General features: G+C 41.8%; 3 protein-coding genes and 3 pseudogenes across 6 annotated transcripts; 5 read left to right on the top strand and 1 right to left on the bottom strand.

The window, feature by feature from the left end:
* The first annotated feature begins 100 nt into the window (after nt 1–100).
* Nucleotides 101–1,975, top strand: LOC102719770 (protein PARTING DANCERS homolog). The gene is made up of 8 exons (XM_015837379.2): nt 101–222; nt 612–733; nt 812–900; nt 971–1,066; nt 1,141–1,235; nt 1,335–1,375; nt 1,463–1,546; nt 1,680–1,975. Exons 1-8 carry the CDS (start codon nt 156–158, stop codon nt 1,725–1,727), a joined length of 642 nt encoding a protein of 213 aa, XP_015692865.1. The 5' UTR covers nt 101–155; the 3' UTR covers nt 1,728–1,975.
* A 704-nt stretch (nt 1,976–2,679) lies between these two features.
* Nucleotides 2,680–10,710, top strand: LOC102719490 (acyl-protein thioesterase 1 homolog 1-like). Of its 4 annotated transcripts, none has more exons than XM_015837828.2 (11): nt 2,680–3,333; nt 4,776–5,673; nt 7,049–7,145; nt 7,259–7,370; nt 8,601–8,637; nt 8,850–8,919; nt 9,058–9,162; nt 9,407–9,557; nt 9,665–9,747; nt 9,850–9,943; nt 10,033–10,710. In XM_015837828.2, exons 3-11 carry the CDS (start codon nt 7,118–7,120, stop codon nt 10,115–10,117), a joined length of 765 nt encoding a protein of 254 aa, XP_015693314.1. In that variant the 5' UTR covers nt 2,680–3,333; nt 4,776–5,673; nt 7,049–7,117; the 3' UTR covers nt 10,118–10,710. The 4 variants fall into 4 exon arrangements, with proteins under 4 accessions (XP_015693314.1, XP_006654857.1, XP_040379849.1 ...); XM_006654794.3 differs by having other exon boundaries at nt 6,883–7,145; XM_040523915.1 differs by having other exon boundaries at nt 6,875–7,145.
* On the bottom strand, nt 10,636–11,962 carry LOC107304207 (annotated as a pseudogene).
* Nucleotides 11,963–13,006: 1,044 nt separating this feature from the next.
* Nucleotides 13,007–15,611, top strand: LOC102702291 (annotated as a pseudogene).
* Nucleotides 15,612–15,752: 141 nt separating this feature from the next.
* LOC102719114 lies at nt 15,753–18,490 on the top strand. Its single transcript, XM_006654793.3, has 6 exons — nt 15,753–15,926; nt 16,347–16,792; nt 16,902–16,954; nt 17,086–17,123; nt 17,209–17,623; nt 17,990–18,490. Exons 1-6 carry the CDS (start codon nt 15,898–15,900, stop codon nt 18,200–18,202), a joined length of 1,194 nt encoding a protein of 397 aa, XP_006654856.1. The 5' UTR covers nt 15,753–15,897; the 3' UTR covers nt 18,203–18,490.
* Nucleotides 18,491–19,079: 589 nt separating this feature from the next.
* LOC102718836 lies at nt 19,080–22,757 on the top strand (annotated as a pseudogene).
* Nucleotides 22,758–24,215: the final 1,458 nt, after the last annotated feature.

The following is a 24,215-nucleotide window of genomic DNA, read 5'->3' as shown; positions in this document are numbered from 1 at the left end:
ATCCACGGGCTCATCAAATTTACGGCCCATACTTCCCGAAGTGCGGGGGTTTGTTTGGCCCATGAAAAGCGAGGCCCGAAGGAAGAGCGAAACTGGCCGCCGCTCTCCTTCTCGCCGCCGCCGAGGCTCGCCGTCGGCCGTCAGGCGCGTCTCCGATGGAGCGCTCCACCCACTCCACCGGCTGGAGCTGCCTCCCCCCGCCGCCCGAACCCGCTGCTCCAGGTCATCCACCCGCTCGCCTCTCTCTCTCTCTAGCCCATCCTTCCATCTCCTCTCACGCGCGCGATGGTTACTGCCTAGGGCATCGCATCATCGCCCCAACCTGAATCAGTCAACCCCGCAATGTTGTAAATCATGAGTTCGATGCAGTCTGAGTTACATTTATGACTCCTGCTAGTTCCAGGAAATAGGAATGGCTGCTGCTTGTGGATATGCTCATTTCATGTCCCTAATTGAGGGGTTACAGCCATCAGTTTGCAGTGTTCACTTGCTCGATTTCAGCATGTTAGGACTTTGGAGCACTTAGAAATTCAGCTAGCACGCTAGGTATTTTTTAGCTTGTCCTACATCAAGCATGGTTTTGGTTAATCTGTTTGGGCACCGTCTTGCAGGTCGTGGAGTATGCACGATGAGCACTTCATGGAGGGATAAACAACAGCCAAGCCTCATTAACTTCACTGCTGCATTCCTAGCTGCAAACTCATACCGCCTAAACTTCCTGCCGATATCTCCTGTAAGCACCTTTGCCTTCTTCAATGTCACACTGCTTTTGCTGTGGTGTCTCTCTGTAGCCTGATCAAGTGTACTCCAGGACTTTATATTCAACAATGGGGGGTTATCTGTTGCATTTGTCTTCGAGACAAACTGGGATTGTCAAAATGAAGGTGTTGTCTTTAGCAGGTGAGAGACTCTTATTCCAATGCACTGTAATGACTATGATAATTACTTCAGTTTTGCCATGCTTTTGCAGGGTGAATACGCTGAAGAGGCAGTTAAAACATCTATATGTCATCGTTGTTGTTCCTACAAAAGAGCAAAACGAATCATTCAATAAATCATATCACAGGTATGCACCCAACATAATGTTAATGTCAAAATATTTTAGTTGAACAATTGTTTTTCATGTATTTCTTGTTCGAGGTATGGTATGGAGCTTGGCCGTCCTACATTTGTGCCTGTTACTGATTCGGAGATGGGGTTTGAGAAAATTGTAAAGATAGCTCATGCACTTGGAGGCAAATCTCTTAACTTCATCTAACGGTTTTCTGAGTCCTATTCAAATTCTGAATTGTAAGATGGCATTGATTGATACTCCTTTCTTAATTCTTATTCAGTATGCAAGCAGCAAGACATTATCTCAACAATGAAGAATGAGGTGCTTTCACATGTTTCCAGATACACAGCGCTCTATTTCTTGGTCTATAATGGAAATGGAGCCTAATGATTTCCTGCTTGTCTGTAGCGGGAGCAAGCAGTTCAGTGCATGGATTCCTTTCTACGTGTGCTCACCTCTATTCCTGGTATTGACAATCATGATGCCAATGCGGTATGCACTCAACTATTTTAGCCTTATATATGACCAGATGATCTCTTGCTTTCTCGCGTAAAAATGTTAATTCTAAGTCTCCATAGTTAATTGATAGTTCTTTAGGTAATGTGTTAAGAGACATTGTTTGCAGGTACAAGTACCATTTTGCGTACTCATTCTACTAAACTGTTGTAAATGATAAACATAGCATTAGTCCATAACTAATGCAGGGTATAACTGAGCTTAAACATAATGATTGGACCTTCTCCATTCAAAGTGCTCGCCTTTTGGAATTTTTCATGAATGAGAATTGATCATTTTCTGTTCCTGATATCTATACCTTTTTTCCCAATAGCCTATCCGGTAGGTATACACGTTCCATTCTCGTGCTAAGCATGATATAACATTTTTCTGTTTACTGTTCATATCATGCCATGCTGATATTGATGCCACACTTGATTTTCAAGCTTGCACAAGCTATTGGCTCTATTGAAGCAATCGCAAAAGCATCCAAGAAAGTTATTCTAGAAAACACTGACCTTTCAACGGATAAGGCGGAGACAGTTGTCAGGTTCTTCAGGGATCCACAGTACTACTTAAGCCCTAAAATTAACTAGTTACAGGTATTCTGCTCCACCTGCTTAACTTAAGTAGTTCAATTAATTTACTTTACTTGCTATTTTAACACTTACATTTTTGTTTCTGATAAAACTGTCAACCTATCACTTTTGTTCTCTTATGTTGCTGTGTGAATTGTTTCCAAGATAAATACAGGAACTGATTCATAGTGGCAGTGTATATCCAACGCGGAATTTCTTCAATTTCACTTTTGTGTTATATTGTCATTTGTTTTTGATGTAAAACATATCCTATGGTCTGGCTCACCATACCACATTTACCAGAGTAGAGCCACATGCGCAACCAGGGAAGAGGATTGGCATACTAAATTTGCATGTGCAGTAATAGGTGTGTTTTTATAGTTGAAAGTCAAAAAAGAGGTAGCATTGTTGTTATTAAACCCTAAGCAGTTTTCAGTGGTTGATATCATTAGCTTTCCAGTGGTAGCATTTTCAGCTTTGATACCATCTTGTATTCCTGTTTGTCAGGCTTAAGGTTCTATGCGCTGAGATCGTTTCTTGATTTGGCAGGCAAAAGGTGATTGGCTATGAACCTAAGATGTGGACTAACTGGGAGGACTGACACTGCCTGTGCAAGCTATTGCACATCGTCTTTATCTTTGTGGTGGTTACACTGTTTTGTAGTATTTTAGATTGAACTCTGTATCAGAGAGAATCCTGATGCTCCTGCTTAGTTGTGAGTTGTGGTTCCTGGAAGGCTCCTGTTTGTGTTGGATTAGGAAGCAGTCTTGTGATCTTTTGAGTCTTAACTAGCAGGAAAGAGAAACCAATGTCTAGTTGTATAGCAACCACAAATGCAGTGACAAATACAATACCATACAAACGAGATTTTTGATAATATTCATATGCATGATTTGCTCTTGGAACCAAGTGATTCATATGGCCATTAGACAGGTCGCACAACACCGAGGAGCTGAACTGAACTTGTGTGGGCTGCGCCGTACGACTCCCGGCGGGCGGCGGCGGACTCGGAAGCCGCAATGGCGCGGGGCTGCCGATGCCCTCGCCATCCGAAGGCCACGGCCTCACCGTCGTCGCCGCCGCCGCCTCCAGCATCCTGAGGCTGCCCTGTCGTCCTCGACCGATCCTGTGTGCTCTGCTCCATGGCCGCCTCCCCTCAAAGCGGAAAGTTCCCCTCTTCCTCTTAACAACTCATCGCGTCAAAAGGTAAATCTAAACAAACCAAAAACCAGAATGAATATTACATCGTGCTAATTGATCGATTCCATATCAACTGCAGTGCTAGGTGCTAGCTATGGTTTCTTCCCAAATACTTAAACTTCATTTTTTTTCCGTCTAGCTTATTCTTTTTTGTTTTTAAGACGGCCATGTTTATAAATATATTGTGTTTTATATTTCAATGCAAAATGCTTTACTAGTTTGCTGCTGTTTCCATTTGCAGTCCCCACTAAATACCCAAATTCACTTTACTTAGACTCAATAGACTCTACGTGTGAGTGTTGAATGTACTATAGAAGAAAAAAAAAACTGGAGATGGTCTAGTTATTTCCATTGTCTTCTGGTCTATGTGCGAGCTAGATGAACCATACCCCATTTTTTTGGATTGTAGGCTGTTGGATCATCTTCTTTCCAACCCTTGCTTTTCCACTGTTTGAATTTTGAAGCTATGCATTGACATTTACAAACTAGTAACTCTACATTTATAGGCCACATCTTCGAGATAATGGTCTGGTTCCTCTACTATATATATTCTTTTGTCTTTCAGTATGCTTTGTAACACCTTGGATTTCAACGGATACACTTTTTACTTGACATTGTTGACTTTTTTATGATTTCGGAGATATGATTTAGTTGTTAATATTTACAATATTGTATTACTGTGAAACATATACTTTTTTTTGCCGGGAAAACATAAACTTTTGCAAGCGATTGACCTAATCATCATAGTTTTCTCTTTTCCTTTTCCTGATAAGAATTGAACACTGGCATTACTGGCCACTGCAATAGAAATAGGAAGGAAATCAAAAGAAATTTTCTATGGGAAATCATACATCAAAAGGTTCAAGTGTTCGATTCTTTAAGCCCATAGACATGATGCAACTTATAACTCGTTTTTCCTGCCGTCCACTGGTTATATATGTTCTATTGCACAAGTTCAAATCCATAGGGAAACAAATATTCCCTTTTGTTTTGGATTGCCTAAGGTTGATAATAGGATAAATTCCGCACTTTAATGACGGCAACCTTGCTTTTGCATTTTCTCCTTTCCAAAATACTTTCCTTAAGTCTAAAAGTTAAAAGAGAATAGAAGAACATGTGTATAGGAATACACTGCAAAAAATAAATAAAGTATTAGCTCATGAACTAGCAACTATGAGAAATATAAATGATTCTGTCAATAAAGTATGAAATAGAAATGAGAGGAGGAGATTTCAATGGAGAATTGCAAAGAGATCATGCAGAATTCCTTGACTAGTGGTGGCCGCAATCTTTCATGTTGCAACATTCCCTCTTGCATCCTGGAAGTTGACTTCTGTTGAACCTTCATGTGGACTTCTTATTACCATGACTAACATTTTGCCTGTTGTATCCACTATTCAGTGCTTTGGCCAGTGGTAATATTTTTCCTGTTTTATTCGGTGACTTAGCCATGGTGGGAGCTGATTCAGGAGGCATCTGCAATCAGCAATTTGCTTGCAAGGAACTACAGTCACAAGAATTCCTTGTGTATCGGTAATCGCATTGTACTACATCACTACAGGCATGTTATTGGTCTCATATTGCCACTGCCCTTTAACAGTGGAAGTGTGTGAGGGTACTATTGTCTAAAAACTCGGTTAAGTATGGACAAATACAGAACATTTAAAGAAGAATATATCTTTAACTGTTCCCATATCTTCCTTAATTGTATGGTTTTTAGTAATGAAGAATCCAATATTTTGTGCATGACCACTTTAGAAATTTTTTCTGACTTTCACTGAAAATTAACTCTTTACAGGAGCATGTGCAATAAAGAAAATGAATAATGTGCATAGGGAGGAATATGCAGGCTTATAGTGCTAGGGCACAACAAAATCATAGTCTATAATTTCCAGTGCGAGAAAGTGAAATCAGGTGGCTAATGGCCCATCTTATTCTAGCTCACCATATGCTCAAACCTCTGATGCTAAGATAGAGACAAGAATGACATATAAATCACATATTTTGGCTTGGGCTGCCCCCCATATTACCTGTACCAATCATTAGAAAATAAAAGGGAGAACAGAATATGATCCCTACTGTGTGTAGTGGGGTTAGCACACCAAAAAACCAGATGTACCCCTTTTTTCTGAAAGAAGATATGCAGACCTTTTGCTTCATTCTACTACCGAACTACCAAATTTCATTTGAGGTCAGTTTATTTTCCTTCGTTTTATTTAACCCATCCTTAATTTGTATTGTTGAGGAGGGATCAAGTCAGCTTCATTTCTGAAAGCAGCAAGGCATATTGGCAAGGCAACCTTTCTTGGCAAGCAAGCCGAGAGTAGGAAAACTAGCTCATCAAAGGTAAGAAAGATACGTGGAACTAAAAGTCAACGGTGTCATATAAAAAAGTATGGAGGGAGTACTATAGAAAATTACGACCTAGCGCTGAAATTGAACAAACACGCATGAATATATGCTGCTTGGCTCAATATGGTCCATTGAACGGCTTAATCGGTTGTCGTTGCCCTATTGATTTAATAATATTTGTCACATCTTTGAACAATGTAAACATGATATATTTCAGTTGAATGATTGTATCAAGCTTGAGACAATTTCCAGTCTGAAAAAATTAACCATTTGTGTTATATAAAGTCAACAACAACTAGATAACGTGTCTAGCACTTTGGTACAAACCGTTAACTAATTCAATGATTACAATTAACAGTTGATGTAACTGTAGCAGCAACATGTCATGTTAAGAATACCTGTTGCAAGTATCTGTGCCTTAATGAAGAGTGCACCACGTTTATGCTGCAACCTGCAAGTGGATGCATTTCTGTCTGATTTGGTTCCCATATCCATGTTGATTTGGTGTCTACAATTGATAGATATTTCTAGCCGTGTAATCGTCTTTTCTAGACCCTTCAGTCTTCACTATATCTTACACCAAAACAAGTTGCAATTCCTTTTGCTTTGCTTTCTCCTAAACTTAATGCAAAAATTCAAAGTTCTTTTGCACATTCCCAATTTTTTTTCCTTGCTTTGTCATCTACATCAAAATTCCACGACCAGAATTGGTTTTCTGTCTTTTTGAAACTCTACTTCCAGCAAGAACTTCTTCAGTTCAATCTAGCAGACTCTGGTAGCTTGTAAATTTGATGTGAAAAGAAAGCTTAATGGCTGGACCTGAACAATAAGTTCAGTTATGCTTATTCCTTGCCATTTTATTTAAGGTTGTCCCATACGGAGTTGCACCAATTTGTGGGCAGAAGGTAGTGGGCATTACGAAGTAGTACTCATCCAACAAACGGATAAATGCTTGGTGGACACAAAGTAATAGAAAAAGGGAAATGAAACATCATTTATATATTATATGGTTCCTCCACTGCCAAAGACGTATCATGACCATCAGTGTGCATGCATCCTTGGCCTTAGTTTGCTTGTATGAAATGGTTAGCCATCACTGTCACCGTGTATCTATGGCTGCAAGGCTGTAAGCATTGTACATGATTCTTCACTCTAGAGCTTAGCTTCAATCTTCTTTACCCTAACATCCTTTTAGCATTCCAGACTCCAGATGCTCCTCACATGACAGCCTGCATAAAAAAACCGCACTTCCATGCGATGCGGATTCAAGAGATTGTCCAACATATATATTCCCTCTTCAGACCTTCACTATAAATATAAGCCTACTGGGGCTGTGCACTTCATACTCTTCCTATGTTCTTTCATTCAGTGCACATCATAGACAAGTAACACAATAGCTTAGCAGCATCACTACAGAGACTTGCTGCAGAAAGCATTCATGAGTTATTACGGAAGCAGCTCTTCTGGTAATCTGTCTACTCCATTATTTCTTTCCTGAAAACTTCTTTCTATACTATAATCATCATATGTTCATAGGTGCCAAATAACAATGCTGAGCATGATTTGAATGGTGATTCAGGTGGATGGGGTCGTCAGAGAGTTGAGTACGGGAGGACCTATGTGGTGAGGCCAAAGGGAAGGCACCAAGCCACCATTCTGTGGCTTCATGGCCTCGGTGATAATGGTGCAAGGTACGAGCTGTATTCTGCTGGTTTGATATACAGCCCTTGCTTATTCCACAAAATTTACTTGCTTAAGGTTTCCAAAAAAAAAAAGGGTGCTTGCTTACTAAGATGTTCCTCTTTCAAGCATACTATCTGTCTATCTCCTGGGGCCATGCCCTGATTCAAACAAAAAAAAAAAGAATCTGCCTATCTTCTGCAAACTTAATAGAAATACAAATACAATACACTTGTCAAGCAAGCAAGGAGGGGAGCTAGATCATGGTATTGTGGAATGTGGATGCAACCCTTTAATTATTCACTTGCATCTTTCTGCCAGAAATGACTGAAGTGGTGTCCTTTTTGTGTACGTGCATGCATATATTCCTAGTATTGCTTTATTCAAAGTAATGATTTTCTTGTCCTTCTGCACACCTGACAACCTTCTGCGCTATCAAGGACACAGATAATGCTATTGACACTTTCCATTCAGAAGTGGAGAGGAATGTCAAATACTTCTAATTGATGTGGGCTAATGGTATATTAAAATCGCATCAATGTAGGTTGTCTCATGAAAGATTCCTAATTTCATGTTCAATGTTGCACAAAGCATGTAAATAACACCATAATTTATGATAAGCCATTAAACTAGAGTATCTTGGGTCTCTCCATTACATAGAATTTTTAATGGCCAGTATTAGCTCTGGGAGCAAAGAAGCTAAAAAGTAAGCTTATAGGCCCCTTTTAGTTTGGTACAATGCATGTCCCACAATTTCTTTAAGAGTTTAGTACTCATTTTCCAAGTTAAGCTCCGCGGCAGTAGTTCATTGGCCATTCTTTTTCATTCATTTTCCTATTAACTCCAGTAAATGAAAGGATCAGTAGCTTAGCTACTTACATGTTACTTTTTTAATTGATAAGATAATTATTTATTCTCTAAGATAAGGTAAGAAATTCAAGCTAGTTGCTCATCTTGTTGCAAATTTTTCTTCAGTACTGTAATGTTCTCTCTTGGGTCTGATCTGATGGATTCCAACTTATAGTTTCAGATGTTCTTACATATCCACCACTCTTCCCATTTTCTCTTTGTCGTGGATACTTTTAGGCAACTCCTTCTGTTTATACATATATGATGTGTTGATCATAAGTTTTCAGAGAATATGGAACAGAATATCTATACTAGTTGCATCTACAATGATTTTCCTGATATAGTGCACTGATCTGTTTCCTTTTCTGTTTCATTCATTCTGCACATTTCAGCTGGTCCCAGCTCCTGGATTCTCTTCCATTGCCAAGTGTAAGAATCAATACTTGTACTTCAGACACGCAACGCAGATGATAGATAGGCATACACCTTTCCTTATTCTCGAATTAACACACAGTAGTCTCTCTCTGTGTCAACACCTCTAATCATCTCCAGATCAGTGTAGCATATCATGTTCAGTAACAACTAGCAACATTTTTTTACTGCACAATAGTTTATTCACCTTGAAGCTTATGCTGATGTAGATCAAGTGGATTTGCCCCACCGCGGCAACCCGACCTGTCACAGCATTTGGTGGATTCCCTTGCACTGCATGTGAGCTTCTTCCTTTCCATTGGAACCTAGCAGGGATTACCTCTTCAGAACTACTGTGCTACCATATCTCTGAAGTTTGAGAACTTAGGAGCATTGCCATTTCACGGACTGATTAGCATTTCTATGTAACTGAAATAGGGTTTGATGTGGAGGATACTTCGGTGGATGGCCGTGACGACATTGAAGGACTGGATGCTTTAGCAGCACACATTGCAAACCTGTTGTCATCAGAGCCACCTGATGGTACTAGTCTCATAACCACATCAATCTGACATATATTACACTCTTATTGCTTTTTTTCTCTTTTTTCAAAGCAATCCTTATTACTGGCACCAGTTAATGCATATGTTAATTACGTAATCATGTGCACGAAGCCTGTACACAGAATGACAGAAGTAAAGGACTAGCATGCACGAAGCATGATATATTCCAGATACACAAGCTGTTGATAACTCATTCCACTGATTTCCACACTTTGAGAGTGCAGTGAAGCTTGGGATCGGCGGTTTCAGCATGGGTGCTACAGCTGCCCTCTACTCAGCTGCATGCTATGCTCATGGAAGATTTGCAAGCGGCATCACCTACCCTATCACACTCAGCACGATCATCAGCTTGAGTGGCTGGCTCCCTTGCTCCAGGTGCCACTGTGGTATCCTAGTCAGAAATTAATATGTCAAGCACTTGCTACTTGCTAGTGTCATTGTTCATGAATCACCTACTGTCGACATTATTCTTGCAATTTTAGGACCTTGAGGAGCAAGATGGAGAGTTCACACATGGCTGCAAGAAGAGCTGCCTCCTTGCCTATCTTACTCAGCCATGGGAGAGGTAACATAACTAGCCTTCCCTCCAGAAACAGTACTACTAACTACTAGTCAATACCAGTCAATGCATGCATCACTATGTTGTAAATTACGTGTGTTGTTGCAGCGGATGAGGTTGTATCCTACAGGAATGCTGAGAGGTCATCTGACACCCTGCGTTCCTCGGGGTTCTTATATCTGCATTTCAAATCCTACACCGGGTACAGAATCATACTACAAAACACCTTTCTTTCTTCTCTTCCCAAAGACCCAAACTACAGCAGGATTAACAAAGTTCTTGATAATGCAGGCTTGGCCATTATACCATCCCTGAAGAGATGGATGACGTCGGCAAGTGGATCAGCTCGAGGCTTGGCCTCGACAGATCCCGCTAATGGAAGTGAACGTCCAAGTCGAACAGTGTTAAGTAGAGGTGAAGGCTTGACTATGCTCTGTTACCTACCTGCAAGGATTGAGCATATGTCACCAAGTGACAATAATGCAGTTGAGGCTCCTTGTCCTTGCAATCATTTTTGAAAGTCTGTTTTTCTAAACAAGGCAAGGCAGTTAGTTGCCTTCTATATTAATAAAGATGTACAAGTGTCCTTGCAGTCATGTTTATGTATACTTCATACTTCAAGTGCTATCATCGCTACATGATTATATCTTCAGGCTCAGGCATCATCATAATATTCCCGAGATTACGGAGCCAAACAAACTTCTGCATGGCTTAAAGTTCATTCCAGAGAAGGATTAAATGTATATATTGAAATTTGATTGTGTTTACAGAAAGTGATCATTGTCTTGAGGACGGTTGATCACCATGATCTGAAAGTTGTTGTCACTGCACAAAAGATCATGCCGTCAGGGTTCTGTTTGAACCGGTTATGAAACAATTAACACATTGTGATTAGGTTGACAGTTTCTATTGGTAAACTATATTAGGAAGGTGTGTAAGTGTGAAAAACTTACCGAATATCTTGGGCTTTTGTTTTGATCAGAGTTCAAAGTCTCCCTAGGTAGCATGATGTTCTCCGACGTTGTTTCTTCATTTGTCAGGTCGTCAGTAGCACCCTTAGTCTTATCATCTGTTTTTTTCTGGAAGCCCGTCTTATCATCTGTTTTGTAGGCAAAATAATTGACACGGGTGAAGAACAAAATAGGGTTCTTCCATGCTACTCCAAACAAATTGGGCGCACACATGTGATCTGATAACACAAGAAAGCAACAGTACACTCATTCTTTTTTACTCCGAAGCCGTTACTGCACTCTTTGCACCTGCATTTTTTCGTATACCCCACATTGTTCTGCAAGGGGGAAATAAAAAGCAACCATTTATCATAATACTAGTAAATATAGTATTTATGTCAAAAAATAAATATAGTATTTATGTCAGAAACAAGTGGAGTACATACACATGGGAATGGATTAATCTCTCGAGGGGATGTCCCTTGTTTATGCATGTCATCAAAATAGTTATCATTTTTTTTGAAAAAAATCTACAAGATAGATTTTAAAAAATCAGCATGGTAGATTAACATGCAATATATCATCTCACAAGAATTTTTTAGATAATGATCATCTCACAAACATATAAAAGTTCAAATTTGATTTCTATAAGTCATAAAAAAAAAGAACTCCAAGTAGTATACACATATTCACGATTATATTTGTTTTTTTACTTGTACAAGTTGAATTAACTTTTTTATGTTTGTCAATTGATACTATATCATATACTAATCTATCTTAAAAATTAGTTTATTATTATTATTATTTTAATAGTATAAAAGATAAGGGGACACACACCTTCAAGCATTCACAGTAGAGCTTGCTGCATAGGACTTCCTGCAGCTGCATCCCTTGGCATGCTTCCGTTGCACATTGCCTGAAATTTTGCTGATTGTGATACTTTTGTATGAGTTTTGAACCCACTGTAAACCACGCTATATCATCGAAACTAAATAGCACGCATCAGTTAATTGAGGGAAAGTAGAAACGGTAGGACACTGGCAGTGCACTGGAGCTCCCTTTTGGATCTGAAGCTGCAGCATAGCTCTGGGAATCAACCCCCGTTGCGTCTTGTTGAAGAGAAGCAACAATCTTGGGATCAAATTCGTTGGGGTCTTTCAGCTTGATCATGTCGGCACGTTCATCTGCCAAATCCTCATAGAGTAATATTTAATGTTGAAACAGCCAGTGCAATTGCACTTGTCTGAACAAAAGTAAAACGAGCTGAGACACCGGCAATTGTTTTTTTAACCACTAAATGATATATTTTTAAAAAATTGATTGCAGAAATTTATCATCTTATCATTCTAAACTATATTTCCAACTGTATAGTAGCTAATTCTATTATTTACACCATTAAATAGCTATAATAAAAATAAGACAATCTCTCATCTTCAGCCGTAAAAGAACACTCATAGTGAAATTTCTTGTTTCATGGTCTGCACCGATTCAACTGTTGCACAATTCCACTTTGTATAAAGTTCAGTTTCCTTTTTTTAAAAAAATAAAAGAAGAAGACGTACAAAGTTGAGTTTGAAATAATCTCTTGGAATGATGGTTGTTATATTTGATTTTAGTTTGCTGGCACATGGAGGGATAGACGCAAACGGCACAGTGTCAGTCCTACTGTGGTACTAGCTAGCAAAGTACTATACAGACAGCGGCAAGTCTCCAAACAGAGCCCCCCAAACAAAAACCGCTCCATATAAAATACTCCTAGATGCAAAATCAGCCAAACAACCCAACCAACTCTTCTGACACATTTCAAATTTGTTTTTCCAGATGTGCTACTATTTGAGTAGTTCTTTTCTAAACGTAACATTTGCAGTTGAGTAATACTTCCAGTTTCATAATACTTACCGTTCTAAATAAGAATAACGTTAAACCTCATAGAGCAATAGAGCATTGAGTATAAATGAGTTTTAAAATATTTAATTTAATAAAATATATATTTATTGATATATTTATTTATATTATAGTAAAAAATATAGTGATTAGATTTATTTTTAAGTGGCATGTCTTCATTAAAACGATAAGTATTGAGATAATCTATTTATATGCATGTGAGTTTGACACAGTTCAATGATTTGTCATTGACACTATCACTTTTTATAATATATCAATGATTTTTTCAATTGTTCTACAATATGATATTGGACCAATGGTTATTTTTAAAAATACCCAAAATACTTTTAATATACATGGAAGCTTAATTATTGATTTATAACCTTAGGAGTCTAAAAATATGACTTTTTTGCGTAGCTTGCTTGCACGACATGCAAGTTTGTGTGTATAATTCAACCTTTTTTTTCTTCAAAAAAGTATATATTGTGTTGCATACAATCGATAAATTACACTACTTTGTTTTATATCGTAAAATGTTTTAAATTCGTTAGTATCCATATTAATTTATACAAGACTAGAAAATATTAAATTTTGGATATTAAAGGACTAAAAAAATCAAATGTTAGACACAAAATCTATAAATGCACAATTTAAATTAGAACGGAGGTAGTAATATAGAAATGATTGTATTTTAGAGTGATGCGGTAAGTATTAGGACCAGTGAGATAAATACGAGGGGCGGAGGTACAGACATCCGGTCAAAATGCAGCACTCCACAAGTTTGGACAGTTGAGTTGAGTTAGCAATGGATCCCCTGGAGCAGCTGAAGCCTCCCTCCATGGCCGCCACCCGCAAGCGCCTCGCCACCGCCGTCCTCAGCTTCCTCTCGCTCTTCCTCCTCTCCCGCGCCTTCCTAAGCTGGCCCTCCTCGTTGCCGCCGCATTCCTCTCGCCACGAGCCCGGCAACGGCAAGCTGATGCGACCGGAGGAAGAGGAGGCGTCCTCATTCTCAATGGCGCTGGCGCCTCTGCATCCTGCCCGCATTGGCGTTGTGGCAGCTGCACCTACGCCGAGCCCAGCTGCTGCTGCCGATGGCTCGCCGGCTCCGGCGCCGACCCAGGGGGAAGTCCGCTGCGACCTGTTCGACGGCAGCTGGGTGTACGACCCCGCCGGGTACCCGCTCTACGACGCGCGGGAGTGCCCGTTCTTGAGCGACCAGGTCACCTGCCGGAGGAACGGCCGGCCGGACTCCGGCTACGAGCACTGGAGGTGGCAGCCCAGGGAGTGCGCCGCCGCTCTCAGGTGCGTGTGGCCACTACTACCTCTTGCTTGCGCTTCTTTGAAATTTCTGGTCTTTTCGTTTAAAATTTGGACAAACAAACTAATTAAAAGCAGGTCTCTTTAGAATCCGTTTTGGATTCTGAATCTGGATTCCTGAAACTTGCATGCTCAATTCATGAATGCATCATCCTCTGGCAGTCGTAATCAATGGCTAAATGAACAGCCCGTGCAAGTCGCAGGGCCCGTTCTTGGATAGAAAAGGTGAATAAAGTTGTCAACTTGTGCTGCTTTTGAGTTGGGGACATACGGTAGCGTAGGTCTGACAGTGCACTGTGCAGTAATTATTTTCCATTTGAAAACATACTCCAGTCGATACTAAGTGCACACATAACCACCACGGCGACCATTCCTGATTTCCTCCGATGCATCATTGCAACTGGAATAACCGTGTGAAGAATGCTTCACTTTGTCTGACCAAAAAATAGTTCAGGCTGGGTGGGGGGGAGATGCTGGAGCAGTGCCGGGACAAGCGAGTGGTGCTCGTCGGCGACTCGCTCAACCGCAACATGTGGGAGTCGCTCGCCTGCATCCTCTACGCCGCGGCGCCGGACCGGTCACGCGCGCTCGTCGACGACGCCAGCGCCGACTATAAGATCTTCCGCGCATTGGTGATTAGCGTTAACCCCCCAAGACTATGTTCTTCTGCGTCAAAGACGAAAACTTTTGCAGATTGCTGACATGGTAGTTGTTGTCGCACGAACACGATCAATGGCTAGGACTACAACTGCACGGTGGAGTTCTACTGGAGCCCGTTCCTGGTTGATCTCGACGAGCAGACCAGGGCGCTGAGGCTGGACCGGCTCCCGGCGGCGACGTATCGCCGGCTCGCCGCCGCAGACGTGCTGGTGTTCAACACGGGCCACTGGTGGACGCACACCGGCAAGTTCAGAGCGTAAGGTTCTCAGCTCTCGCCAGCTTCCTCCTCGCAATGATCAATTGATCACTCCATGGCTAACTCGAGCTGCAGGTGGGATCACCTCGAGAAGAACGGGGAGAAGGTGGAGATGGGAGCGGAGGAAGCGCTGAACCGCGCGCTCCGGACATGGACGCGATGGCTTGATCGAAGCGTCGACTCCGACAAGACCATGGTGTTCTTCCGCAGCATCTCCCCCGAGCACAAGAAGTAAGTACATACGCAAATCGCAATTGATTAATCACTTGCTGTTAAGATGGAATAATAATGGCGGGCGATGCAATAATGGTCAGCACGAACTGGTGCTACAACGAGACGGCTCCGATGGCGACGGCGGAGGAGTACGTGGAGGCGTTCCCGAGGGGCATGGTGTCGGCGGTGGAGAGGAACCTGCGGAGGGCGAGGACGGCGGTTGCGTGCCTGAACATCACCCGGCTGTCGGAGCTCCGGCGCGACGCGCACCCGTCGGTGTTCACGGCGAGGGGAGGGAAGGTGCTGACGGCGGAGCAGAGGCGGCAGCCGGGGTCGTACGCCGACTGCAGCCATTGGTGCCTGCCGGGGCTGCCGGATAGCTGGAACCTTCTCCTCTTTGCCTCCTGGAACGCATCCATCGCGATGAAGATGCGCCATTGATGCTGCCTGTATAGGATTCTTGCTGAAACTACTCGTTTTTCCTTTTCTGGAACTCTGATTGAATTTCTGGTTGCCGCGCGAATTTCTGGACGCGTCGACGGCGTCGTGGGTTGCAACGAAAGAGAGGTGAGGGATCCCGACGATTCGGATCACATGGGCCGCCATTTCAGGCCCACCTTAACGTGGGCCGCCATTTTAGGCCTACCCTTTTGTGGGCCGCTATTGGAGACCCATTATCTCGTGGACGAGGATAAGGTCGCCTTGGTCATGGCTCACCATCGTCTTCCTCGTTGGACGGACGGTGCGGCGGCGGCGGCTGCTGCTGCTATCCTCCTTCCTTATGCTCCCCGCACCATTTGCTGTACTTCATCTTCCTATCCCTGCCGATCCTCCCCAGAAAAGAGCAGCATTGTGCTGGTGCAAGACCGCAGAGCCATGGCAGCGGCGCCCATCCATTGTGCTAGGTAATGCCCGTCGCCTTCCAATTTCGTTTCTTTTGTTCGCTTAAATTCTGTTGGAAGTGGTAATGCGGGTATAGCTCAGAGGAAAAATGCCCCAAACCAGTACCGCATCTGCCACCACAAGCTGGTACACTTAACAGTTTAACGCATGCTCTGTGTTTATATCTAGCCATCTTATGAGTTCTGCTCATTTGCCCGCAATTTGTTCAAGAAAAAAGAAATCAAACTTTTATCTTTTTCTGTTATAGTTATCCTTAACAGTTGTCTCCCTCTTCTGTATGTCTGCACTCGCAAATATGTTGACACTCTCTTACTAAATTTCATTGATGAACGAAGCATGGCTGATTGATCTGTCGCTTAGCTTCGTCTTCTTCTTCTTTTGCAAACTAACATTCAGTTCTGTAAATCAAATTGTATATACAGGGCGGGTGTGCCTTCTATGACCTTTGAATATTGTGTTGGTTCATCTTCAAGAATCACATTCTCATACTATAAATACTGTGCAACATTGGAGTCACATCTACACCAAAACAAATTTCAAGACCACAGTCGATTGATTCAGTATCGGGTATTCATTTTGCCACGATCATCACTAGAAAAACGAGCCTGTGAACATTTGGTCCATGGCATGGATGAACAATGGACCGATCATTCTTCTTACTCACAGCCATTCTCAAGTGCACAACCATCTACACAAAAGAGGGATGTGAAGAAGTTACTGCAAGATCATTCATCTTGTCAACCATCAACTCCACAAGGTGACGTTTATACTACCGGGTTGTCGATGAAGGAAATTGAAAGAAGACGAAAGATTGGTGCGGCAAACAAGGGGAAAGTTCCCTGGACAAAGGGGAGGAAATTAAGCAAAGGTATGACCAAGCTCTAGCTGACATTTTTCCTCGGTAGATTTTCTGTTCGAATAAGCAGATAGGCAGTCTGTTATCATGACACAATGAGGGGTCTATCATTCTCCTGTAGAGCACAAGGAGCTCATCAAGCAACGGACTACTGAGGCTCTTAGAGATCCTAAGGTGATGTCATGTAAGAAACCTTCACATGACACTGTTGTATCTGCCAAAGGCCTACTTGGCTATGGACTGTGAACTGTCTACAGAAACTCAATTCAAGTTCTAATCTTTCCTTTTTTCTTTCAAATTTCCAGGTTAGGAAGAAAATGCTAGGACATCGTCAATTGCATAGGTAAATGCATGTTTCTGTTACGTAGATGGATGTATATAAAATGTGGCTATGTAAAAACTCAACGTATGGTTGTATCTTGTTTCAGACAAGCAAGCAAAGACAAGATAAGTGCTGCACTGAGAAAGATCTGGGAGAGGCGAATAGTATCTGTCAAAGCAAGACAAGAGGTTATTCGTACATGGTCAAATAACATTGCAGCAGCAGCAAAACAAGGTGACTACTGGCAAGATAAGCTGGATTGGGACAGCTATGACAGGATAAAATCTGAGATGATATCTACGTTCCTATGGAACAAAGTGAGGGAAAAAATAATCAAGAAACTTAACAGAGCAGAGGCGAAAATTGTAGCCAAGAAGCTTCAAGCAGCAGAGAGAAGTAAACTACAGAGTAGAGGGATAAACAAGTTGCAACGTGAGAAGTTGGTTCTACGAAAATCAGATGCTGAGCTAACACGAGTGGTAGTATCTACAAGGCCAAAACTTAAGGAGCGATTAACCAAGGTATGACCATGTCATACAGTTGATTGCACTACATGAACAAACCCACATATGCAGACATTTACATCGTATTATTAATTAAAGCTTGCTCTTAATAAATCTAGGCTTATTGTTTTTGTGCTACTCTTCTTTGCAGAGATGGTCAGTGATGTATTCTGATTTATTCTTTTATTGAAAAAAATGTCACCAGTGTCATAACTGTTTACTCAAAAGAAACTCCCAAATTTAGTCCCTATTAACTGTTTTCGCCTTGTTTCTCGCAACCTTTCACCTGCAGACCCTGCTTTATATGCTGCTACCCATCAGATATTGTTCAACTCATTTTCTTGCTATGACCTGACATTAAGTGTTCTGTTTTCATGGCTGAAGTGGCATGATCGCAAAAAGGAACTCGAGACCATGATACATTCACGGAAAAGGAAAGGAGTGGGGTTACGAAGTTCAATACCAAGACGAAAGGCAGCAGAGCGGCGAGCAGAAGTGGATTTGGTGGAGGAGGTATGCATAACTTGCAAAGATAGGCTTCCTTGCGAAATTCACCACCAAGGCGAAACGCAACCGACTGAGCTGTTCGGAGAGTAGGTTGCATGCATGCAGAGAACGGTTCATGCTCAGAATCATTGATTCAGACATGTAGTGAAGGCGTATCATTACTCTTTAAAAGTTGAGGATGAACAGTGTATGTGATGTGTTTATTTCAAGTGATCAATGTGTATCAAGGTTTTTAATGCGAAGTGTGTCCCTGTTGAATGGTTTTGATAAATACTGCATGATTCGGTGGCATCGGTTAATCCTGTGGTGCTAGCCGGAAGGGCCCTAGGCTTTTCTCAGTTCCACATCGTAGAAATTCTTCTAGTTTCGAGCCAACTCTACAACTTAACAAATTTCGAGAACACAACCGATTGATTCATTTTGCACAGTACCATAATTAAAAGAAGAAAAATTTTGAACAGTTAGTTCATAGTCCATGACATGGATGCGCGGGCGAGCACACCCCCACCCCCGCCGGCAGCGCTCCGGAGAGGAAGAAGAAAGAGAGGGGAGAGGAAGGGAGAAGAGAGTAAAAGAAAAATGACATGCAGACCCCTCGAACACCACGTCAACAAAACCGATTAAAAAATAGGTCAATACTGCTGAGGGATATTTTTAAACAGATTCTATAAAATAGGTCAATACTGCTGAGGGACATTTTTAAACAGATTCTATGAATTTATGGTACACATTGCTATGGCTAAGAGATGAAAAACAAATTCGTCTTCGAGTTTGGAGACCTTCCTGGACTTTTTCCTTTTCTTAAGCATGCGATTGGCTACAGTGGCCCATTAAGAACTATTGAGTGGCCTATCATGTAGAGAGCTACGGCCCACCTGTCGGCCCATCACACACAGCGAGCCCAACTCCCTCCCACTCCCCGTCGACCTCGACCTCGAGCTGGGTAGTGTGTACCGGCGCACCACCACTCACGCCCAGCACGGGGCGGCGCGGCCCCTGCCACGGGGAGCGCAGGTAGGCACGGACGAGCGGAGCGGCACCGAGACTATCGGGCGTGGCCGCTTGGCGGGGGACGGGAGGCAAACCGGCGAGTTCACGGAGGGGACGGGAAGGGCGACCGACCGGTGAGTGGTGTCATCACTTCATTTGGTCGCTTCCTCAGATCCATTCATGCGTTCTTCTTTCGATTTGCGAGATGTCATAGGACCTATCACTGTCGATTGGAATTGCTGAATTGATTGACCATCACTGTATTATTATATGATCGTTGTTGTTGCTCCATCCTCCAGCCATCATGGATGCTGCGGTGATGTTTCACCAGTTGACCTAAATGCTGCCTTACTCAATTTAAGTAGTTATCAAGGATTAGAATACAGTGGTGTAACTTACTCCATTTTCTGTAAGCTTTAGCTTTCCAAAGTGTGATGTGTCTGTCATGTGTGTTGCCAACACATTCATTGAGGTTGTGCATTTTACTTCCCATCTTAAGAAGGGTGCTCCAAACCTTTTGTTGCATACTCGTATTGGTGAAACAAGTTTTTTTTTTCACTTATTTTGCTAATTCAGTGTTGGAGCTGCAGCATGAACCTTAGCAAGTATATTTGTAAATTCAGCTGAAAAAAGTTATTTTACCATAGAATGGAGTCTAAGGAAAATGGGAGCATTCAGAAGGAAGGAAAAGTTAATCGTGCCCAACGAGGTGACCAAACTGAGTTCTTGTTGCGGGAGGAGTTTTGCTTAGCACACTTTCAGTCAGACTTGGATGCAGACTAAAGCAAATGTTTGATACGAAGAACCAAAACAGTATGTCCAATGGTTTAATGTGCCCATTTGCAGCTGGAACATTGTCTGCTTTGTCCATATTCTTTATGTGCACTACTGACTCTGCAAAATTGCAGTAAAAAGAATGCGTGGGGCATGTGATCTACACTCAAATCTCTACCGGTTTAACGACCAAACAAGCTGCTACTGTTGTATGTCAGGTGCTTATCTGTAACTTACTCTGTTCTTTGCCTGTGTCATGCTTAATCGCTTATCAGTGAGTAATGCAGGTTATTTGGTGTAATTTTCAATTGACATTAAATTTAGAGCTAGGATACAAAACTGTAAAAGGGACTATCTAGGATTCCAAAAATTTGAGGTCAGTAATTCTCCATAGTAGAATAGCTTTCCCATAAATCACACCATACAGAATACATTATCCTTGGTGGATTAAAATTTTCATGTGGAGAGATTTTTATGAAGATAATAGCAACGCTGTAGGGTCACCAATTATTTCTCTAAAAAAATTGAGAGTGCATATTCTGGCTTCCTAATACATATATTATTTGCAGTGCTATTATGCTAAGCTTCTTGCATAAATCTCAGTATGCCAATATCATGCTGTAGGGTCTGTACTTGACCGTGAATCTCAGTATGCTAATCTTCTAGCTTAGTTGGTAATGTTGCGCACATTTTTCATTGCTCATACTTCCTAAAACCTTCTGTATGTTTCCTGAGTTTCAACACCAAATGATGCAACTTTGGCTCTACTCTTTGTCTCTGTCCTAAAAGACTGCAATTCTAGCTTTGCACCTGGACAAGAATTGCATTCTTCTTGGGACAGAGGTAGTAATAAATTTGCCATCTGCAGATAGCTGACTGCTTGTATGTTGATTTATCATGTGTTATCAGTCGTCACCTCTAGTTCAAGTTCCTTAATGTGCACTGGAATTTACAGAGGAAAAAGAATTATGGGGTGATTGTTTGGCCTTTCTAGGGAAAAAAAAAGCCAAACCATATATTTGCAAATAAAAATTAAGTTGTGTATAAAACTTTTCTATACATGTTCTTAGCAATCTAAAAACCAAGGCTGGAAAATAAACTACGATGAAAAACTCCATGATCAACTCTAAATTTAAGGTTAAAAATTTAAATTTTGTCTTATAAGCATAAGTATAAGCGAAAATATGATGTTGTATGATTATTAGACAGTTGCATTTATGTTCTATATTCCAGTTCGTATCTTTGGATGAGTGTACCATTTATAGATATCGTGATTATATATTTGTGCTCTGTTTGCTATTTTACTTGGACTATGCCAGTATCCCAAACTTAAATACCATGTTCTATTAGACTTTTCATACCTTAATTTGGGTTTTGAATTCTACGTATCTTTATTCCTTTCTAGTGGCATAAAAATTGTTCCAAAAGATGGGAAATATTTATTGCTGGTTTATCATATGCAGCGGGTGCCGATGGAGTGGAAATCAAGCAGGCTCCTGGGAGTCCTCTACTGAATCAACTGACCCCTCCTCCCTTCTTGTGAAGATACCAGGGCCAGAATCAAGCAAAGAGAACAGTGGCGTCATGTGGACATCATCGCCTGACCGGCTTGAAGATCCTCATAAACCATTTCAGTACTCAAACAGTTCTGGCTCTCCCTGTGTTTCAGAATCAGGATCTGACATCTATAACAAGAGGGAGGTTAAACAGAAGCTGAGGCAGCACCTGAAGAGACGTGATGAGATGATCATGGAGATGCAAGCTCAGATAGCTGATCTTAAGAACTCTCTTAGCATCCAGGTGAAGCAGACTGCCAATTTGCAGTCTCAGTTGGATGCTGCTAATCGAGATCTGTTTGAATCTGAGAGAGAGATTCAGCATGTACGGAAGATTATTGCAGACCACTGTGTTGCGGAAGCACTATCTCATGATAAGCCTTTGCAAGCTGGACATTGGCAATCAGATGGTACCAATGGGCATGCTAATGGCTATGCTGATAGCAGTGTTGATGACCCTGAGCTGCATTCTAATTGTATCGAGAAAAGGAATGGAGAGGTAGAGAGGGTGGAAATGCTCAAGCAAGAAGTTTGTGACCTGAAAGAAATTATTGAAGGAAAGGATTTCCTGATTCAGAGCTACAAGGAGCAGAAGCTGGAACTCTGCTCAAAGATCAGAGAATTGCAAGAAAAGCTCTCAGTACAAGTTCCCAGCATTTTGTAGGATCTTCTGAAAGTGTTTTAAGTTACTCATGGAGCAGAAGGTGGAGTTCTGCTTCACATTAGGCCACGGATTTGCTGGAGAAGGTCTCAGCACACATGGAACATCTTGTGATGACCTTTGCAGGATGTTAAGTTATTTTCATCTTTTTTTTTTCCTGTCCTACGTAGGTTGGTTCACGTTCTTTCTTCAGTTTTTGCCCTTCGTTGCTTGTGCTAAAAGGGTCCCCTTTTCCCCATTTGCTAGGCCTAGGTAGCTGAACTAATGGTGAACTTGACACGTACGGTGTTGTACAGGTCTCTGATTTGCGAGCAAAGTTGTGCAATTTGCCTCCATTTAGCTCGGTATGGTTCAGGAGAGTGTCACTGTCTTAATGTAAGGATGCTCTTGTTTGTGGTGTATTCTGTTTGTCTTAGAGAACCTAGAGAAATTGTACTCAAATGATATATTGGAAGTGGTTAGATTATTTTATTTCTTGTAAATTGCACTTGCAAAGACAGTTGTGTAATACTCCACCCCCTAGATTGTTGACTGCGCTATTCAGAAGATTTGCAAGGTGGGTGCCCATGGGGCTAGCTATATGCTGGGATGACAGAGCTTCCCTTATCTAATCTGTTTCATCCTTGTGTTTAGAGTGCTGTAAAACAGAAAGCCTGTCTGGCGCTTTGCTTCAATAGAACTGGTGTTATTATCTCATCATTTCTTACTATAATGTATTTATTGTTTGACATTGTTCTGAATTGCTGCCAGCATCATTTTCTGTGGCTTAGATTGGATATCCACTGGAGCACCATACCGTAACATGCCACTTTACTGAAGCCTTCTTTGTGGCACTGAATTCTGTATCATGCAGGAGCAGGGATTTTTGCAGTTGTATGCCAGGTTGATGAGCACCAGGAGAAATGGGCACGCAGAAGATGATGAGCAAGCTAAGCTGGACTTCACTCGTCTGCTGGATACAGGATTATATCTGACGATCATCATGGGAAGGCGAAGATGCCCATGCTGGTGCGAGTACTGCACGGCAGCTGGCCAGCCAAAGGCAGTACTGGGGTAAGTTTATTCACTCCAGCAGCAAACCATGCAGAGCTCCTCCAAGACACCTAGCTCAGCTCAGGTACAGTATACCCCTATATTCATCATGTCTTCAGTGCCTAGTATTGATTGTAATTTTCAACTTAATTTTCCATCCATGCAACAAGACAACCAAACAACCTTACATTGGTAGCACTAGAGCTTTAGCTAGCTAGATACATTTCCATTCCATCCTAGTACTATAGTGTTTACTGTTGAGAGTTGGTTGATGCAGATCACGAAGCAAACAGTTTGTGTCCGGAAGCCATCAGCCATGCATGTGACCTTGGCCTGACGGCATTGCAAAAGCAGCAGGAATATGTTTAGGTGATGGAGAAAGTTGGAGGTCAATTCATGGTCATAATCCCGGCCGGAGCTGAACAAGATGTTAGCAACCATAACCGTGTTCGCTTTTGCTTATGTTTTTAAGTCTTTAATATTAAACTTGGAGTTAATTTGAGTTTTTCATCATAGTTAATTTATTTTTCTATCTTTGCTTTTATATTGTTAAGAGCGCATATATAAGAATTCGATTTACTAATTATTTTTTTTAAATATATTGTTTGGCTTTCTAGCCTGAACCGTAATATATTCAGGCAAGCCAACAAAAAAACAGTTTTGGATAGGCATCCACGTACGTACGTAGACGATCGATCGGAGCCGTCCGTCCGGCTACCGACGGCTGGCTGGCTTTCAGACCGGTGGGTTGGCTGGCCGTTGCTGTCAGCCATGCACGATCGATCTGGAGCTGGAAGAAGTTGCAGCAGTGCCATTACGGCACCTACAGCTACAGGAACAGCCTCTTATCATCTGGAACATACGTAACTATACTCCATGTCCAATTAATCTCCATGCATGCATGTATCTGGCGTAGATAGAGGTCGTCGTCGTCAAAGACAAACGGCCGGCTGGCTGCCGGTGAGCTAGCTAGAGCTAACCAAGCAAAGAGCAAAGCTAGCTATAGCCATTTATTTGTCAGTCAGTCGTCACAGGTTCATGGCATATTATTGCAGGCAGGCTTAGCAACGAAACGATCGATATCGATCTA

This window comes from Oryza brachyantha, chromosome 5, assembly GCF_000231095.2.
Source record: "Oryza brachyantha chromosome 5, ObraRS2, whole genome shotgun sequence".
Taxonomy (NCBI): domain Eukaryota; kingdom Viridiplantae; phylum Streptophyta; class Magnoliopsida; order Poales; family Poaceae; genus Oryza; species Oryza brachyantha.
This window is presented reverse-complemented; position numbering and strand designations above follow the sequence as displayed.